Consider the following 15,143-nt stretch of genomic DNA (forward strand, 5'->3'; position numbering starts at 1 on the left):
GGTGCTTTACCTCAGGTTCAGACGGAAGGTGGACCAGGGCAGGATCCTGACCCTGTGGCCCATCATGGACATCTTGTGCAGCGTGGGCTGCCGGTTGAAGATGACGATGTCCCCGTCGCACATGTGACGCTCCACCTGTCCCCAAACCCCCCCAGACGTCAGGGGGACACCCCAAAAACGGGGGACACCCCGAAAACGGCGCTTCCCCCTCAAAAAAACGGCGGAGTCGGAGCAAGGAAAATGAGGGGTCGGGGGTTAAATTCGCTCCCCGGCAGCGGCGGAGGCCAAAATTGAGGATTGAGCCCCGAATTTCAGAGATTTAAACCCAAAATTATGGGCTGAAGCCCAAATCTAGGCTTGGGAACCCCAAAATCAGGGACTGAGCCCCAAATCCAGAGTGCTGAGCACAAAAATTAGGATTTGAACCCCAAAAACAGGGACTGATCCCAAAATTTCAGAGCTCTGAGCCACAAAATCAGGAATTAAACTCCAAATCCAGAGCTCTGAACCCCAAAATCAGAAACTGACCCAAAACCCAGAGCTCTAAACTTCAAATCCAGAGCTCTGAGCCCCAAAAAGGGGAACTGAACCTCAAATCCCAACCTCTACACCCCAAATCCTGAGCTCTACACCCCAAAATCAGGAACTGACCCCAAATCCCGAGCTCTGAACCCCAAATCCTGAGCTCTACACCCCAAAATCAGGAACTGACCCCAAATCCCGAGCTCTACACCCCAAAATTGGGAACTGAACCCCAAATCCCGAGCTCTAAACCCCAAATCCAGATCTCTGAGCCCCAAATCCAGAGCTCTACACCCCAAAATCGGGAACTGACCCCAAATCCCGAGCTCTGAACCCCAAATCCCAAGCTCTACACCCCAAAATCGGGAACTGAACCCCAAATCCCAAGCTCTACACCCCAAAATCAGGAACTGAACCCTAAATCCCGAGCTCTGAACCCCAAATCCCGAGCTCTACACCCCAAAATCAGGAACTGAACCCCAAATCCAGAGCTCTACACCCCAAAGTCAAGACCCCCCGGCAGCCGGGGGGTGCACAGCCGGAGCTCGGCGTCCCCCGGGTTTTTTGGGGCGCCGACCTTGTATCCGATCTGCAGGTGCAGGTCGCTGGGTTTGGGGTGGAAGCGGAGGTCGATCCTGTCGCCGTTGTCCCTGATGATGTACTTGGCCCCCGGGTACTGGCTGTTCCCCCTGCGCACCAGCTCCTGCAGCCTGAGGGCGTTCGGGGGGATTTAGGGGCGTTTGGGGGCGCGGGGGGTCGCCCCGAGATGGAGCAGAGGGGTTTGAAGGGGGTTTGGGGTCGGTTTGGGCTGTTGGGATCGGCGGAAAGCAATCCCAAAGTCACCCCTACAAATCCCTGTGTTCGATCGTTAACGGTGCCAAACCCCACAGCGACCCCAAAACGCTCTCAAATCATCCCAGAACTGCCCCAAACCACCCCAGAACTGCCCCAAACCACCCCAAAACTGCCCCAAATCACCCCAAAACTGCCCCAAACCACCCCAAAGCTGCCCCAAACCACCCCAAAACTGCCCCAAACCACCCCAAAACTGCCCCAAACTACCCCCAAAGCTGCCCCAAACCACCCCAGAACTGCCCCAAACCACCCCAGAACTGCCCCAAATCACCCCAAAACTGCCCCAAACCACCCCAGAACTGCCCCAAACCACCCCAGAACTGCCCCAAACCACCCCAAAGCTGCCCCAAATCATCCCAAAGCTGCCCCAAATCATCCCAAAGCTGCCCCAAACCACCCCCAAATCATCCCAAAGCTGCCCCAAACCACCCCAAAGCTGCCCCAAACCACCCCAAAGCTGCCCCAAATCACCCCAAAACTGCCCCCAAACCACCCCCAAATCATCCCAAAGCTGCCCCAAACCACCCCAGAACTGCCCCAAACCACCCCAGAACTGCCCCAAACCACCCCAAAGCTGCCCCAAACACCCCAAAGCTGCCCCAAACCGCCCCAAAACTGCCCCAGAGCTCTCCTAAAATCCCACAAATGCCCCCAAAACCACTTTAATTTAATCCCCGTTACCCTTAAATCTCTCTGAACTCCCTCAAGAGTTCTCCAACCGCACTGGACACCTCCCCAAATTCACCCCAAATCCTCCCAAATCTGCCCCAAAGCTCCCCAAATTCACCCCAAAACCCCCAGTCACTGTTGAAAGGTGATGATCTCACCAGACGTCACAGTGATGGTGATGGAGCAGGAGATACCCACCCCAAAACCTCCATAAATCCACCTCAAACCCCCAAAAATCCACCCCCAACCCCCATAAATCCACCCCAAACCTCCATAAATCCACCCCAAACCTCCATAAATCCACCCCAAACCCCCAAAAATCCACCCCAAACCCCCACAAATCCCCTACAAACACCCCAAACACCCCCCAAACACCCCCTAAGCCCCCCCAAATCGCACCTGTCGATGTTGAAGGGGGTGACGATCTCGGCAAAGGTCATGTTGGCGGCGATGGAGCGCGGCACTCCCACCCCAAACCCCCACAAATCCCCTACAAACACCCCAAATCCGCCCTAAGCCCCCCCAAATCGCACCTGTCGATGTTGAAGGGGGTGACGATCTCGGCAAAGGTCATGTTGGCGGCGATGGAGCGCGGCACTCCCACCTGGTCGATGGCCAGGTTGGGGTCGGGGGTGATGACGGTGCGGGCGGAGAAATCCACGCGCTTGCCCATGAGGTTCCCCCGGACCCGGCCCTCCTTCCCCTTCAGCCGCTGCTTCAGGGACTTCAAGGGGCGCCCCGACTTCTGCATGGCCTGGGGGAGGCAGGAAATGGGGGGTCAGGGGGGGTTTGACCCCCCAAAATCACCCCAAAAATCCAGAATCTATTGAGGGACACAAATGGATCACCCTGGGATCTGTCCCTGGGTTCTTGTGGGGGCTCAGGGAGGGAACAAAACGCATTTGGGGATCCCCAATTTCTGCAGGGCCTGGGGAGGGCAGAAAAAGGGGGGCTGACCCCCCAAAATCACCCCAAGGTTTGGGGTGGGCTGGGGGACACAAAGCGATCCCGCTCCCCCAGCTCCTGTTGGGGTTTTGGGGGGGCTCAGGGAGTTCCTGGGGTGCTCTGTTCTTGCTTGTCCCTTTTGTGTCCCATCTGTGACCCCTCAAAACTCCCCAAATCCCCTCTGTGACCCCCTAAAACCCCTCTGAGACCCCTCAAAACCCCTCTGTGACCCCCTAAAACCCCCCTGAGACCCCCCAAATCCCCTCTGAGACCCCCTGGACACCCCCTGTACTCCTGAGCAGCTCAGGGTCCACCACGGTGGTCACATGCAACTGGATCCATCTGACATCCATGGGTGTGAGCTCAGCTTATGCCACCCCAAAAGCCCTCTGAGCCCCCCAAAAGCCCTCTGAGACCCCCCCAAAACCCCTCTGAGATCTCCTGCACATCCCCTGTACGCCTGAGCAGCTCATGGTCCACCTGGAACTGCAGCCGTTTGACACCCACTGGTGTGACCTCAGCTTGTGTCACACCCCAAAACCCCTCTGTGACCCCCCAAAACCCCTCTGAGACCCCCTAAAACCCCTCTGAGACCCCCCAAAACCCCTCTGAGACCCCCCAAACGCCGTCCCTCACCCGGGGCAGGCCGGGCAGCTCGTTGTCCACCATGGTGGCCACGTGGAACTGCAGCAGCTTGACGTCCTCGGCGATGACGTGCGCGGCCGCGCCGTTCTGCTCGTTGCGCCGCAGCTGGTTGTTGATCTTGACGATGTCGGCCAGTTTGTGGGTCAGGTCATCCTGGGGACGCCCCGGAATTAGCGGGGGGAGCCCCCAAAGTTCGGCCACGGGGGGTTTTGCAGGGATGAGGGGAGGGGAGAAAGCCCAAAGGGCGGCGGGAAAGGAGCAGGAAGGGTTTGGGGCGCAAGAAACGGGGACGCCCCAAAGGACGTCAGGGGGGGAGGCCAGGAGGGGGATCGGGGACCCCAGAAAGTGGGGAGACCCCAAAAGGCACCAGAGACCCCACAAAAGCTGCCCCAGCGCCCAGCTGGCTGCGGGCAGAGCCCTGCGTGACCGGGCACACTGACAGTGGGGGCACGGGCAGCACGGTGCCCCAGGGACCCCAAAACACCACAAAATCACCCCCAAAAATCACCTCCAAACCTCCTCAAAACCCCACGAAATGCCCCCAAAACCCCATAAAATCACCCCATAAAATCACCCCAAAACCCCGCCTGGCTACGGGCAGAGCCCTGCGTGACCGGGCACACTGACAGCGGGGGCACGGGCAGCACGGTGCCCCAGGGACCCCAAAACCCCACAAAATCACCCCAAAACCCCATAAAATCACCTCCAAACCTCCTCAAAACCCCATAAAATCACCCCAAAACCCCATAAAATCACCCCAAAAAATCACCCCAAAACCCTGCCTGGTTCCGGGCAGAGCCTTGCACGACCGGGCACACTGACAGCAGCGGCACGGGCGCCACGGTGCCCCAGGGACCCCAAAACACCACAAAATCTCCCCAAAACCTCCTCAAAACCCCACGAAATCCCCCCAAAACCCCATAAAATCACCCCAAAACCCCATAAAATCACCCCAAAAAATCACCCCAAAACCCCGCCTGGTTCCGGGCAGAGCCCTGTGTGACCGGGCACACTGACAGCGGCGGCACGGGCACCACGGTGCCCCAGGGACCCCAAAACCCCACAAAATCTCCCCAAAACCTCCTCAAAACCCCACTAAACCACCCCAAAACCCCACAAAATCCCCCCAAAACCCCAAAAAATCACCCCAAAACCCCGCCTGGCTGTGGGCAGAGCCCTGCGTGACCGGGCACACTGACAAGTGGGGGCACGGGCAGCACGGTGCCCCAGGGACTCCAAAACACCACAAAATCACCCCAAAACCCCACAAAATCACCTCCAAACCTCCTCAAAACCCCACAAAATCACCCCAAAAAATCACCCCAAAACCCCACCTGGTTGCGGGCCGAGCCCTGCATGACCACGGCCGGGCGCACGGACAGCGGCGGCACGGGCAGCACGGTGCCCCAGGGACCCCAATATCACCCAGTATCACCCCAAAACCACCCCAAACCCCACTAAACCACCCCAAAACCCCACAAAATCACCCCAAATCCCCCCCAAACCCCACCTGGTTGCGGGCAGAGCCCTGCATGACCACGGCCGGGCGCACGGACAGCGGCGGCACGGGCAGCACAGTGCCCCAGGGACCCCAATATCACCCAATATCACCCACAAACACCCCAATATCACCCAGTATCACCCCAAATCCCACCAATCCCCCCCAAACCCCACCTGGTTGCGGGCAGAGCCCTGCATGACCACGGCCGGGCGCACGGACAGCGGCGGCACGGGCAGCACGGTGCCCCAGGGACCCCAATATCACCCAGTATCACCCACAAACACCCCAAAATCCCCCCAAATCCCCCCCAAATCCCCCCCAAACCCCACCTGGTTTCGGGCCGAGCCCTGCATGACCACGGCCGGGCGCACGGACAGCGGCGGCACGGGCAGCACGGTGCACACCATCCACTCGGGCCGGGCGAATTTGGGGTCCATGCCCAGCACGAAGCACTCCTCGTCCGAGATGCGCTTGAAGATCTCGTGCACGCGCTCGGGGCTCAGCAGGATCTTCTTCTCCTGCGAGTCCTCGTTGACGTGCTTCCACTCGGCGTAGAGCTCCAGCCCCGAGCGCCGGATGCGCGGCTGGTAGCGCCCGCAGCCGCCGTGGCCCTGGGAAACGGGGGGAAAATGGTGAAAAATGGTGAAAAATGGGAATTATTGGGGTTATTGAAAGAGGCTGGTAGCGCCCACAGCCGCCGTGGCCCTGGGAAACGGGGGGAAAATGGTGAAAAATGGTAAAAAATGGTGAAAAATGGGAATTATTGGGGTTATTGAAAGGGGCTGGTAGCGCCCGCAGCCGCCGTGGCCCTGGGAAACGGGGGGAAAATGGTGGAAAATCGTGAAAAATGGTGAAAAATGGTGAAAAATGGTGAAAAATTGGAAATATTGGGGTTATTGAAAGGGGCTGGTAGCGCCCGCAGCCGCCGTGGCCCTGGGGAACGGGGGGAAAATGGGGGAAAACGGTGAAAAATGGTAAAAAATGGGAATTATTGGGGTTATTGAAAGGGGCTGGTAGCACCCGCAGCCGCCGTGGCCCTGGGGAACGGGGGGAAAATGGTAAAAAACAGTGAAAAATGGGAATTATTGGGGTTATTGAAAGGGGCTGGTAGCGCCCGCAGCCGCCGTGGCCCTGGGAAATGGGGGGAAAATGGTAAAAAATGGTGAAAAATGATGAAAAATGGGAATTATTGGCGTTATTGAAAGGGGCTGGTAGCGCCCGCAGCCGCCGTGGCCCTGGGAAATGGGGGAAAAATGGTGAAAAAACGGCGAAAAACAGTGAAAAATGGTGAAAAACGGTGAAAAATGGGAATTATTGGGGTTATTGAAAGGGGCCGGTAGCGCCCGCAGCCGCCGTGGCCCTGGGAAACGGGGGGAAATGGTAAAAAATGGTGAAAACCGGTGAAAAATGGTGAAAAACAGTGAAAAATGGGAATTATTGGGGTTATTGAAAGGGGCCGGTAGCGCCCGCAGCCGCCGTGGCCCTGGGAAACGAGAGGAAAATGGGGGAAAATGGTGAAAACCGGTGAAAAATGGGAATTATTGGGGTTATTGAAAGGGGCCAGTAGCGCCTGCAGCCGCCGTGGCCCTGGGAAAAGAGAAAGAGAAAAAAAAAAGTGAAAAAGGGTGGAAAAGGGGTGGGAGAAATGGAAAACAAAAAAGAAAAAAGAAGGGGAAAAACAAGAAAAAAAAAGGAATCACTACCAACAAAAATATTAACACGTTTCATAACGTGGTAATAACGCAGACTGGTACAACTCGCAGCCACCAAAACCCTAAAATAAGGGGAAAAAAGGAAGAAAAATACGAAAGGGAGAAAAAAAAAAACACAAGAAAAGAGATGGAAAATTATTTGAGTTAACAACGAGGATTTGCACTGGCTGCAGCCATCGTGGTCCTAAAACGGGAAAGAAAACCAAAACAAAAAGGGGGAGGAAAAAGAGAGGGAAAAAAAGGAGAGAAAAAACTCAGGAATTTCAGGGTTACAAAGAGAAAATCCGGGGCCACCGGGGAGGATTTTGGAGCCACCAAAAAGGTCTTTTGGGGCCACCAAAAAGGAATTTTGGAGCCACAAAAAGGAATTTTGGGGCCACAAAAAGGGATTTTGGGGCCACAAAAAGGAATTTTGGGGCCACAAAAAGGAATTTTGGGGCCACAAAAAGGAATTTTGGGGCCACCAGAAAGGAATTTTGGAGCCACAAAAAGGAATTTTGGGGCCACAAAAAGGAATTTTGGGGCCACCAAAAAGGAATTTTGGAGCCACAAAAAGGAATTTTGGGGCCACAAAAAGGAATTTTGGGGCCACCAACTGGAATTTTGGGGCCATAAAAAGGGATTTTGGGGCCACAAAAAGGAATTTTGGGGCCACAAACTGGAATTTAGGGGCGCCCACCTTCTCCTTGGTGAGGTCCTCGTCGCCCTCGGGCTGCTCCACCCCGAACTTGTGGTCCATCTCCTCGCCGCCCTCGCAGATGTTCTTGCCCTTGCACAGGTCGTAGACGTGCGTCAGCCTCTTCTTGGGCTGCCCCTTGGACTTGCCCAGGATGTCCTTGATCTTGGGGTTGTTCTGCCCAAAAAAAGCCGTGGGTTTGGGGTCAGGAAAAGGCCGCTCTGGGGTCAGCTCGTCGGTTTCGGGGCGATAAAAGGGGATTTTGGGGGGCTCTGGCGCCGTGCTCGGCATCTCCGGAGCTCCCGGCACCGCGCGGGAGGCGACAGCTCCTGACGTGCCCCCCGAGTTCTGTCACCTCCCCCTCGAGAGAGGCGCCACCCCCGTTGATTTCGGGGCGCCCCCCGAGTTTTTCTGGGGTCTCACCGAGTCCACGAGCAGCTTGGAGCAGAAGAAGCAGACGCAGCGCAGGATTTTCATGGTTTTCCCCAGGAAGCCCACGTGGAACACGGGCTTGGCCAGCTCGATGTGGCCGAAGTGGCCCGGACACTCCGTCATGTTCCCTGGGGACACCCCAAATTCGGATTTGGGGGGGGGATTGGATAGAGGGGGATTTTGGTGGGGGGGGGGATGAGGAGTGAGAAGGAAGCAGCCCTAAAAAAAGAGGGAGCACCACAAACCCGCGCACCCCCAAAAAAAAAACCAACCAAAAAAAGGAAAACGCCCCCTCAAAAAAGAGATCCCTAAAAAGAGAGAAGGAAAGCTCCCCAAAAATAGGGAAATTTCCCTCAATAAAATGGAGTAAACGTGAAATTTGAGGAGGTGGGAGGGGAGCCCCCCCAAAAAGAAGAACCCACCAAAAAAACAAAAGAAGACCCCAAAACGCTCCAAAAAAAACCCCCACCAAAAAATAGAGACCCCACTCCCGAATCCCCCCAGAGCTGAAGGAAAAACGGACCCGAAACTTTTGGGGGGAAAGAGAGGTGGGAAAGGAACCCCTCAAAAAGAACCACACAAAACAAGGACACCCCAAAACACAACAATTTCCCACACAAACAGAGGAACTTTAGGGGGTTCAGTGAAGATTTGAGGGTTCAGGCCTCTCCCTGTGAGAATTCAGGGGTGCAGGACCCTCTGTGAGAGGGACTTTCGAGGCTCAGATCTGGGGGTTTGGGATCAGGAGGATTTGGGGGGCTTTGGGGTCCCCTGCCAGGAGGATTTGGGGGTTCAGGACGCCCCCCTCACTCACCAGCACAGGTCTGGCAGCGCCCCGTCCTCTCGATGACGCCCTGCCGGGGGTCCATGAGCCCCCCAAGTTTGGGGCGTCCCCCCTCGGTGGTTTCGGGGTACTTGATGCCCCCCTCGGTCACCGACATCCGTTTCTGGGGGTGGGAAACGGGGAAACTGAGGCACCTGGGGAGCCCCAAATTCATCCAAAAACACCCCTAAAAGGGTGGCGGGTACCCCAAGTGACCTCCTCGGGTGACAACAAACACCTCAATCACCCCAAAACCCGCCCTGGGATCTCTGAACAACTTCCAGGAAGCCCAAAATCTCTCCAGGGCCCCAAAACTCCTCCACGACACCCCAAAGCATTTCCAGAGCTCCCCTAAAAACCTCCAGGCACCCCAAATCTCCTTCGCACCAGCCTAAAGCTCTTCCAAGGTCTCCACAAACAGCTCCAGAGACACAAAAGCCCCTCCAGGACACTCTGAAACCCTCCCAGGCACCCCAAAACGCCTCCAGGGCACCCCAACGTTTTTCCCTGAGGTCTCCTGGGGACCCCCAGGGATCCCAAAACTCTTCCCGAGGTTCCCTCAGCCACTCCTTGGGACGCCAAAACGCCGCCAGGAGATCCTGAGGCACTCACGGGTACCCCAATGCTCTTCCAGAGGCTCCCCGGGTACCCCAACACCTTGCAGAAGCTTTTTTGTGTCCCCGAACGCCCTGAGGACCCCCCCAAATCCCGCTCCGAGCTCTCCCCTGCCCCCCGTTCAGCCCCCCGGGCCTGTGGGGGGCGCTGTCCTCGCCCGGGGCCTCTCCGCCCGCCGCTCTCGCTGCCCCGGCGCCATTTCCCGCCGCCGCTCGCCCTCAGCCGCCGGCCCCGCTCCCTCCGCGGGCCCCGCGGTTCCGTCCGCGCCGCCCCGGCCCCGGTACCATCTCATCGGGGCTCAGGATGCCGAACTGGACTCGTTTGATGGTGCGCAGCGGGCAGGCGCTGTCGCCCGAGGGCGGCCCGCCGTGCATGGCGCCGGTGGGGCCGCGGCCTCGCGCCGCTCCGACTGCTCGGAATCGACCCCTTCACGGAGGGGCTGGGGGAAGAGTTGGAACCCCACCGGGGAACCGGGAACGGGCGCCTGACGGAGCCCCGCCGGCAGCGGAGCTTCCCCTTCCTCCGCTGCGGCCGCTCCGCGCTCTGAGGCGCGACTGAGCGCTAGGAGGCACCGGCGCCGCCTTATATAGACTCGGCCCCCGCGCGCCGCCGCGGGGCGCGGCCGGAGCGCACCAAGCGCCTCAACGGCAAAAGGGGGGATGAGCGGGAAAGGAGCGGCGGGAAGGGAAGGGAACGGCGACTCCCGTTGCGGTCCGTGAGGCGAGAGAGGAGCGGGGAAGGGGGAAGGAGGCGGCGGCTGCTCCGTGAAGCCCTCGCGGGACGCGCCGCCGTCGGTCCCCTCGCTTCCAGCACGGTGGGATCGGTTCATGAATAATTTATTTTTAAAATCCCGCCCCCCTGGAGCCCGAGAGCAGAGAGATCGGGGGGGGGGGGCGGAGCGAGGTTGACGAAGTCACCTCAGAACCGGGCGGAGAAGGACGGAGATTTCCGAAGCGCTGCCGGAAGTGGGCAGAGACCGCCGAAGACTCCGGAGAGTGACGGAAATTATCGAAGTTAACCCGAGGCGTTCGAAGGCTGACGGACAGAGACGGAACGGGCCGAAGCACTGGCGGAAGTTATCGAAAGATTCCGAAGTACGAGCGGAAGGCACCGAAAATTGTCGAACATCCGACGAAAAACAGCTCCGAAGCAAAGGCGGACGGTGCCGGAAATGGGCGAAGCGCCGCTCCCGCCGCGGCCTGCGCAGCCCCGGCCTCGCCCGCCCGGCCCGGCCGCTCCCGGCGCTCCGGACCCGGCCGTGGCCGCCGGGAAAGGCCGAGGCTTTGGGGCCTGTTCCGGAGGGGACGGAGGGATGGTGGGGAAGGGGCTGGGGGAGGCGCAGTGGGAGTGGAGGAGTATTTTAGGAGAGAGAAGGGAGAATTTGAGGGGGCAGGAGGGGTTGGGGGCGGAATTAATGGCTTGAAGATGTTGGCAGAGCAGGAGCAGCTTATAATGGGGGTAGGAAAGGGGTATTTAGAGAGGCGGGAGTGTTTATATAGAAGGAGAGGGATTTAGGGGGGCAGGAGTGGGGCTTAGGGAGAGCAGGGGTGTTTAGGGGCAGCAGTCGGGTTTGGGGGGGACAACCGGAGCAGTAAAAAAATGGTTGAGGGGAGTTTTGGAGGGGCAGGAAGGACTAAGGAAAAAAAAGGGGAAAAAAGAGAACTTTGGTATTTGAAGGTCAGGGAGGGGTATTAAGGAGGAGCAGGAGGTGTTGGGAAGAATTATGGCAAGAAAAGGGAATTTGGGGGAAGAACAGCAGAGAGGGGAGATTTGGGAGGAAGGAAAACGGCGTTTTGTGGGGAGCACGAGGGGCTGGGGGCGATTTTGAGGGCAGAGAAGGAGCAATTTGGGGAGCAGGGGGGGATTTGGGGGTGTCAGGAGTGGGGGGAGTTTCCCCCTTGTCACCAGGGCTGGGTGACACGGGGTGCGACGTCACAGGGCGTGACTGTGGGCACAGCCGGACACACGGGGTGACACAACTGTGGCACCGCAGTGACACCGTGTGACACTGTCTGAGGTACAACCCAAAGGTGCAGCCTGACCCGTGACCCCACACGGCACAGCCGGACACAAAATGTGACAGGTGACACGGCTGTGACACCCCAGTGACACTGTGTGACACAGCCCCACTCCACGGTGACAACGTGACACGAGGTGACACCGACCCCAAGTGACAACTGAACCCCCCAAACCCAGAGCGGGGTCTCGGCCACACCCGGCCGTGGCTGTGGTGGCCCTGGCGTTGTGTCACCGCTTTGTCCCCGGTTCTGTGCTGTGCCACCACGGCCGTGTCCTCGGTTGTGTCACCGTGTCCTTGGGTTTGGCCCCATCTCTCTCTCTCGCTGTGTCCTTGATCTTATTGTGTCCCCAAATTTGTCCCCAGTTCTGTCTCATTGTGTCCCCAAATTTGTCCCCAGTTCTCTCGTATCCCCAAATTGTGTCCCCAAATTTGTCCCCAGTTCTGTCTCATTGTGTCCCCAAATTATATCCCAAAATTTGTCCGCATTTCTCTCATTGTGTCCCCAAATTTGTCCCCAGTTTTGACTCATGTCCCTAGCTGTGTCCCTAGCTGTGTCCCCAAATTTGTCCCTAGTTTTGACTCGTGTCCCCAAATTTGTCCCCAGTTTTGACTCGTGTCCCTAGCTGTGTCCCCCAATTTGTCCCCAGTTTTGACTCGTGTCCCTAGCTGTGCCCCCCAATTTGTCCCCAGCTGTGTCCCCAGCTGTCCCCTCCTGTGCCCCATAGTGTCCCCCGTGTCTCACGGCGTGCTGCGCTCGTGTCCCCAGCCCTGTGTCACTCTGTCCCTCATCCGTGTCCCCCACTCGTGTCCTCGGTTGTGCCCCTGTCCCCTCAGCCCTGTTCATGTCCCCACCCTGCCCGTGTCCCCCGGTTGTCACCGCCTGTCCCCCGGTTATGTCCCTGTCCCCTCCGTGTCCCCCCAACTGCCTGTCCCCACAGCGGCGCCCCCCAAATGTCCCCCTGTGCCCCACTGGTTTTACCTCCCAATGTCCCCCCGTGTTGTGTCCCATTGTCCCCCCACTTTTACCCCCGCTTGTGTCCCTCTGTCACCCCAGCCGTGTCCCCATCGTGTCCCCTTCCTTGTGTCCCCCCGACTGTCACCCCAGCCGTGTCCCCATCGTGTCCCCTTCCTTGTGTCCCCCCCGTGTCCCCCCTGTGTCCCCCCGAATGTCACCCCAGCCGTGTCCCCCCGTGTCCCCCCGACTGTCACCCCAGCCGTGTCCCCCCCGTGTCCCCTTCCCTGTGTCCCCCCGTGTCCCCCCGACTGTCACCCCAGCCGTGTCCCCCCCGTGTCCCCTCGGCTGTGTCCCCCCGTGTCCCCCCGACTGTGTCCCCCCCGTGTCCCCCCGTGTCCCCCCGACTGTCACCCCAGCCGTGTCCCCGCCGTGTGTCCCCCCCATCATGTCCCACTTGTCCCTCTGTCCCCTCGCCCCCCCATTCCCCCCCCACCCCCCTTTCCGGGGTGTCCCCCCCGGTGTCCCCCCGGTGTCCCCCGCGTGTCCCCCCCGTGTCCCTGCGCCGTGGGGCGGGGGGGTCCCTCCCTCCCTCCCACCCGGGGCCCAACGCGCCGCCTCCATCTTGTGCCGCCGCCGCCGCCGCCGTCGCGACATCACCGGCCCCGGGACAGGCCCCGGTAACGACCCCCCCACCCCCGCCCCGGGACCCCCGCGGGGCTCCGGGACCCCCCTCCCCCACCCCGGGACCCCCCCCGCTCCATCCCACGCCCCCGCCGCCCCCGGCCCCGCGCCCGCCGCTGTCACCGCGGTGCCACCCCCGGCGCGACCCCCGCGCCCCACGGACTGGGGTGGGTCAGGGCGGGGGGAACGCGACCCCCACTCCCCGCACTGCCCCGGGTCACGCCCACCCCCTAAATACCCCCCCCGCCCCCTAAACGCCCCCCCCCCCCCCGAAGCCCCTCAACGCCCCCCGGACCCTCCCTAAACACCCTCGCGCCACCCCCAAAGTGTCACCTCGGGACCCCCGAAGTGCTCCGGGACCCCCCAAAGTGCCCCGTCCCCCTGCAACACCCCCCCCGCTCCGCGCCCCCCCCCGGGACCCCAAAACATCCCCCCCCAGCCCGGGACCCCGCTCTGGCCCCCCCCAAATGTCACCCGACACCCCCCCAGCCCCCCCAAAGTGCTGCCTGGAGGGGGGGGGCTGCACCCCGAGGGGGTGACGCGGTGCGGGGGGGGGGGCGGCTGCGTGTTTGTGCCGGGGTGGGGGGGTCTGGGGGGGGTGTCCCCGTGCGGGTGTGAGTGTGACGGGTGCGTGTGCGGGCGTGTGACTGCGTGTGACTGCGTGTGCAGGTGTGGCAGGGCCGCCGGGGGTGGTGGGGGGGGGGTGTTGTTTGTGCGCGTCCGGCTGTTTGTCCGTGCGGGGGTTCGTTGGCGTGACGGTCGCGCGCCGCCGCCTCCGTGTGCGGCTGTTTGTCCCCGCGCGTGTGCGCGTCTGCGTGTCGAGCCCCTCGGCCGGTTGTTTGTGTCCGGTCCCTCGGCCGGTTGTTTGTGTCGGGCCCCTCGGCCGGTTGTTTGTGTCCGGTCCCTCGGCCGGTTGTTTGTCCGTGCGCGGTGGCGCGTCTGTTGTCAGGGTTGTGCGGGGGTTGTTTGTCCGTGCGCGGTTGTGCACGCGTGTGGGAATTGTGTGAGGGTTGTTTGTGCGCGGCTGTGCACCCGTTGACGGTTGTTCGTGTGCGGTTGTGCATCTGCGTGTGCTTGTGAGCGTCGCACGTTCCTGTCCGGTTGTGCCTCTGCCTGTCAAGTGCCTGTGTGCGGCTGTGCATCCGTGTGAGGGTTGTTCGTGTTCGGTTGTGCATCTGCGTGTGCTTGTGAGTGCCGTGTGTTCCTGTCCGGTTGTGCCACATCCCTGTGTGGTTGTGCACGCGTGTGGGAGTTGCGTGAGAGTTGTTTGTGTGTGGTTGTGCATCCGTGTGTGAAGGTTGGTTGTGCACTGTTGTGCATCCGTGTGAGGGTTGGTTGTGCACCGTTGTGCCTCTGCGTGTGCTTGTGTCGCGTGTTCCTGTCTGGTGGTGCCTCTGCCTGTTTGTGTGCGATTCTGCGTCTGTGTGGGAGTTGTGTGAGGGCTGTCTGTGTGCGGCTGTGCATCCCTGTGAGGGCTGTTTGTGTGCGGTTGTGCATCCCTGTGAGGGTTGGTTGTGCACCGTTGTGCATCCGTGTGAGGGCTGTTTGTGTGCGGTTGTGCATCTGCGTGTGCCTGTGGGTGCCGTGTGTTCCTGTCCGGTTGTGCCACATCCCTGTGCGGTTGTGCCTCCGCTTGTCAAACATCCGTGTGCGGGTGTACATGAGGGTTGTTCGTGTGCGGCTGTGCCTCCGTGTGTGCGAGTGTCGTGTGTCCCTGTGCGGTTGTGCATCTCCCCGGGGGGGGGCGTGTCGGTTGTCCCTGTGCGGTTGTTTGTCCGTGTGCAGTTGTGTGTCCATGTGTGCGGTTGTGTGTCCGTGTGTGCAGCTGTGTCTCTGCCCGTCCGGTGTCCGTGTGCGGTTGTTTGTCCGTGTGTGCGGTTGTGTGTCCGTGTGTGGTTGTGTGTCCGTGTGTGGTTGTGTGTCCGTGTGCGGTTGTGTGTCCGTGTGTGCGGTTGTGTGTGGGTGTGTGCGGTTGTGTGTCTGTGTGCGGTTGTGTGTCCGTGTGCGGTTGTGTGTCCATGTGTGCGGTTGTGTGTCCGTGTGCGGTTGTTTGTCCGTGTGTGCGGTTGTGTGTCCGTGTGCGGTTGTGTCT

General features: G+C 60.0%; 1 protein-coding gene across 1 annotated transcript in view; it reads right to left on the reverse strand.

Moving 5' to 3' along the window:
• The window catches only part of LOC120747957 (DNA-directed RNA polymerase II subunit RPB1-like), a gene marked incomplete at its 3' end in the record, with an annotated part of 29,375 nt that extends 19,437 nt beyond the window's left edge, over window positions 1-9,938 (reverse strand). The window contains exons 1-9 of the mRNA XM_040054019.2: window positions 9,680-9,938; window positions 8,772-8,904; window positions 7,949-8,085; window positions 7,529-7,702; window positions 5,467-5,748; window positions 3,628-3,789; window positions 2,580-2,800; window positions 1,100-1,232; window positions 11-135 (exon numbers count right to left, since the gene is read on the reverse strand). Coding sequence (XP_039909953.1) covers window positions 11-135; window positions 1,100-1,232; window positions 2,580-2,800; window positions 3,628-3,789; window positions 5,467-5,748; window positions 7,529-7,702; window positions 7,949-8,085; window positions 8,772-8,904; window positions 9,680-9,769 — 1,457 coding nt within the window. The remainder of the gene's footprint in view (window positions 1-10; window positions 136-1,099; window positions 1,233-2,579; window positions 2,801-3,627; window positions 3,790-5,466; window positions 5,749-7,528; window positions 7,703-7,948; window positions 8,086-8,771; window positions 8,905-9,679) is intronic.
• Window positions 9,939-15,143: the final 5,205 nt, after the last annotated feature.

The sequence above is a fragment of the Hirundo rustica genome, unplaced genomic scaffold (genome assembly GCF_015227805.2).
Source record: "Hirundo rustica isolate bHirRus1 unplaced genomic scaffold, bHirRus1.pri.v3 scaffold_337_arrow_ctg1, whole genome shotgun sequence".
Lineage (NCBI taxonomy): Eukaryota > Metazoa > Chordata > Aves > Passeriformes > Hirundinidae > Hirundo > Hirundo rustica.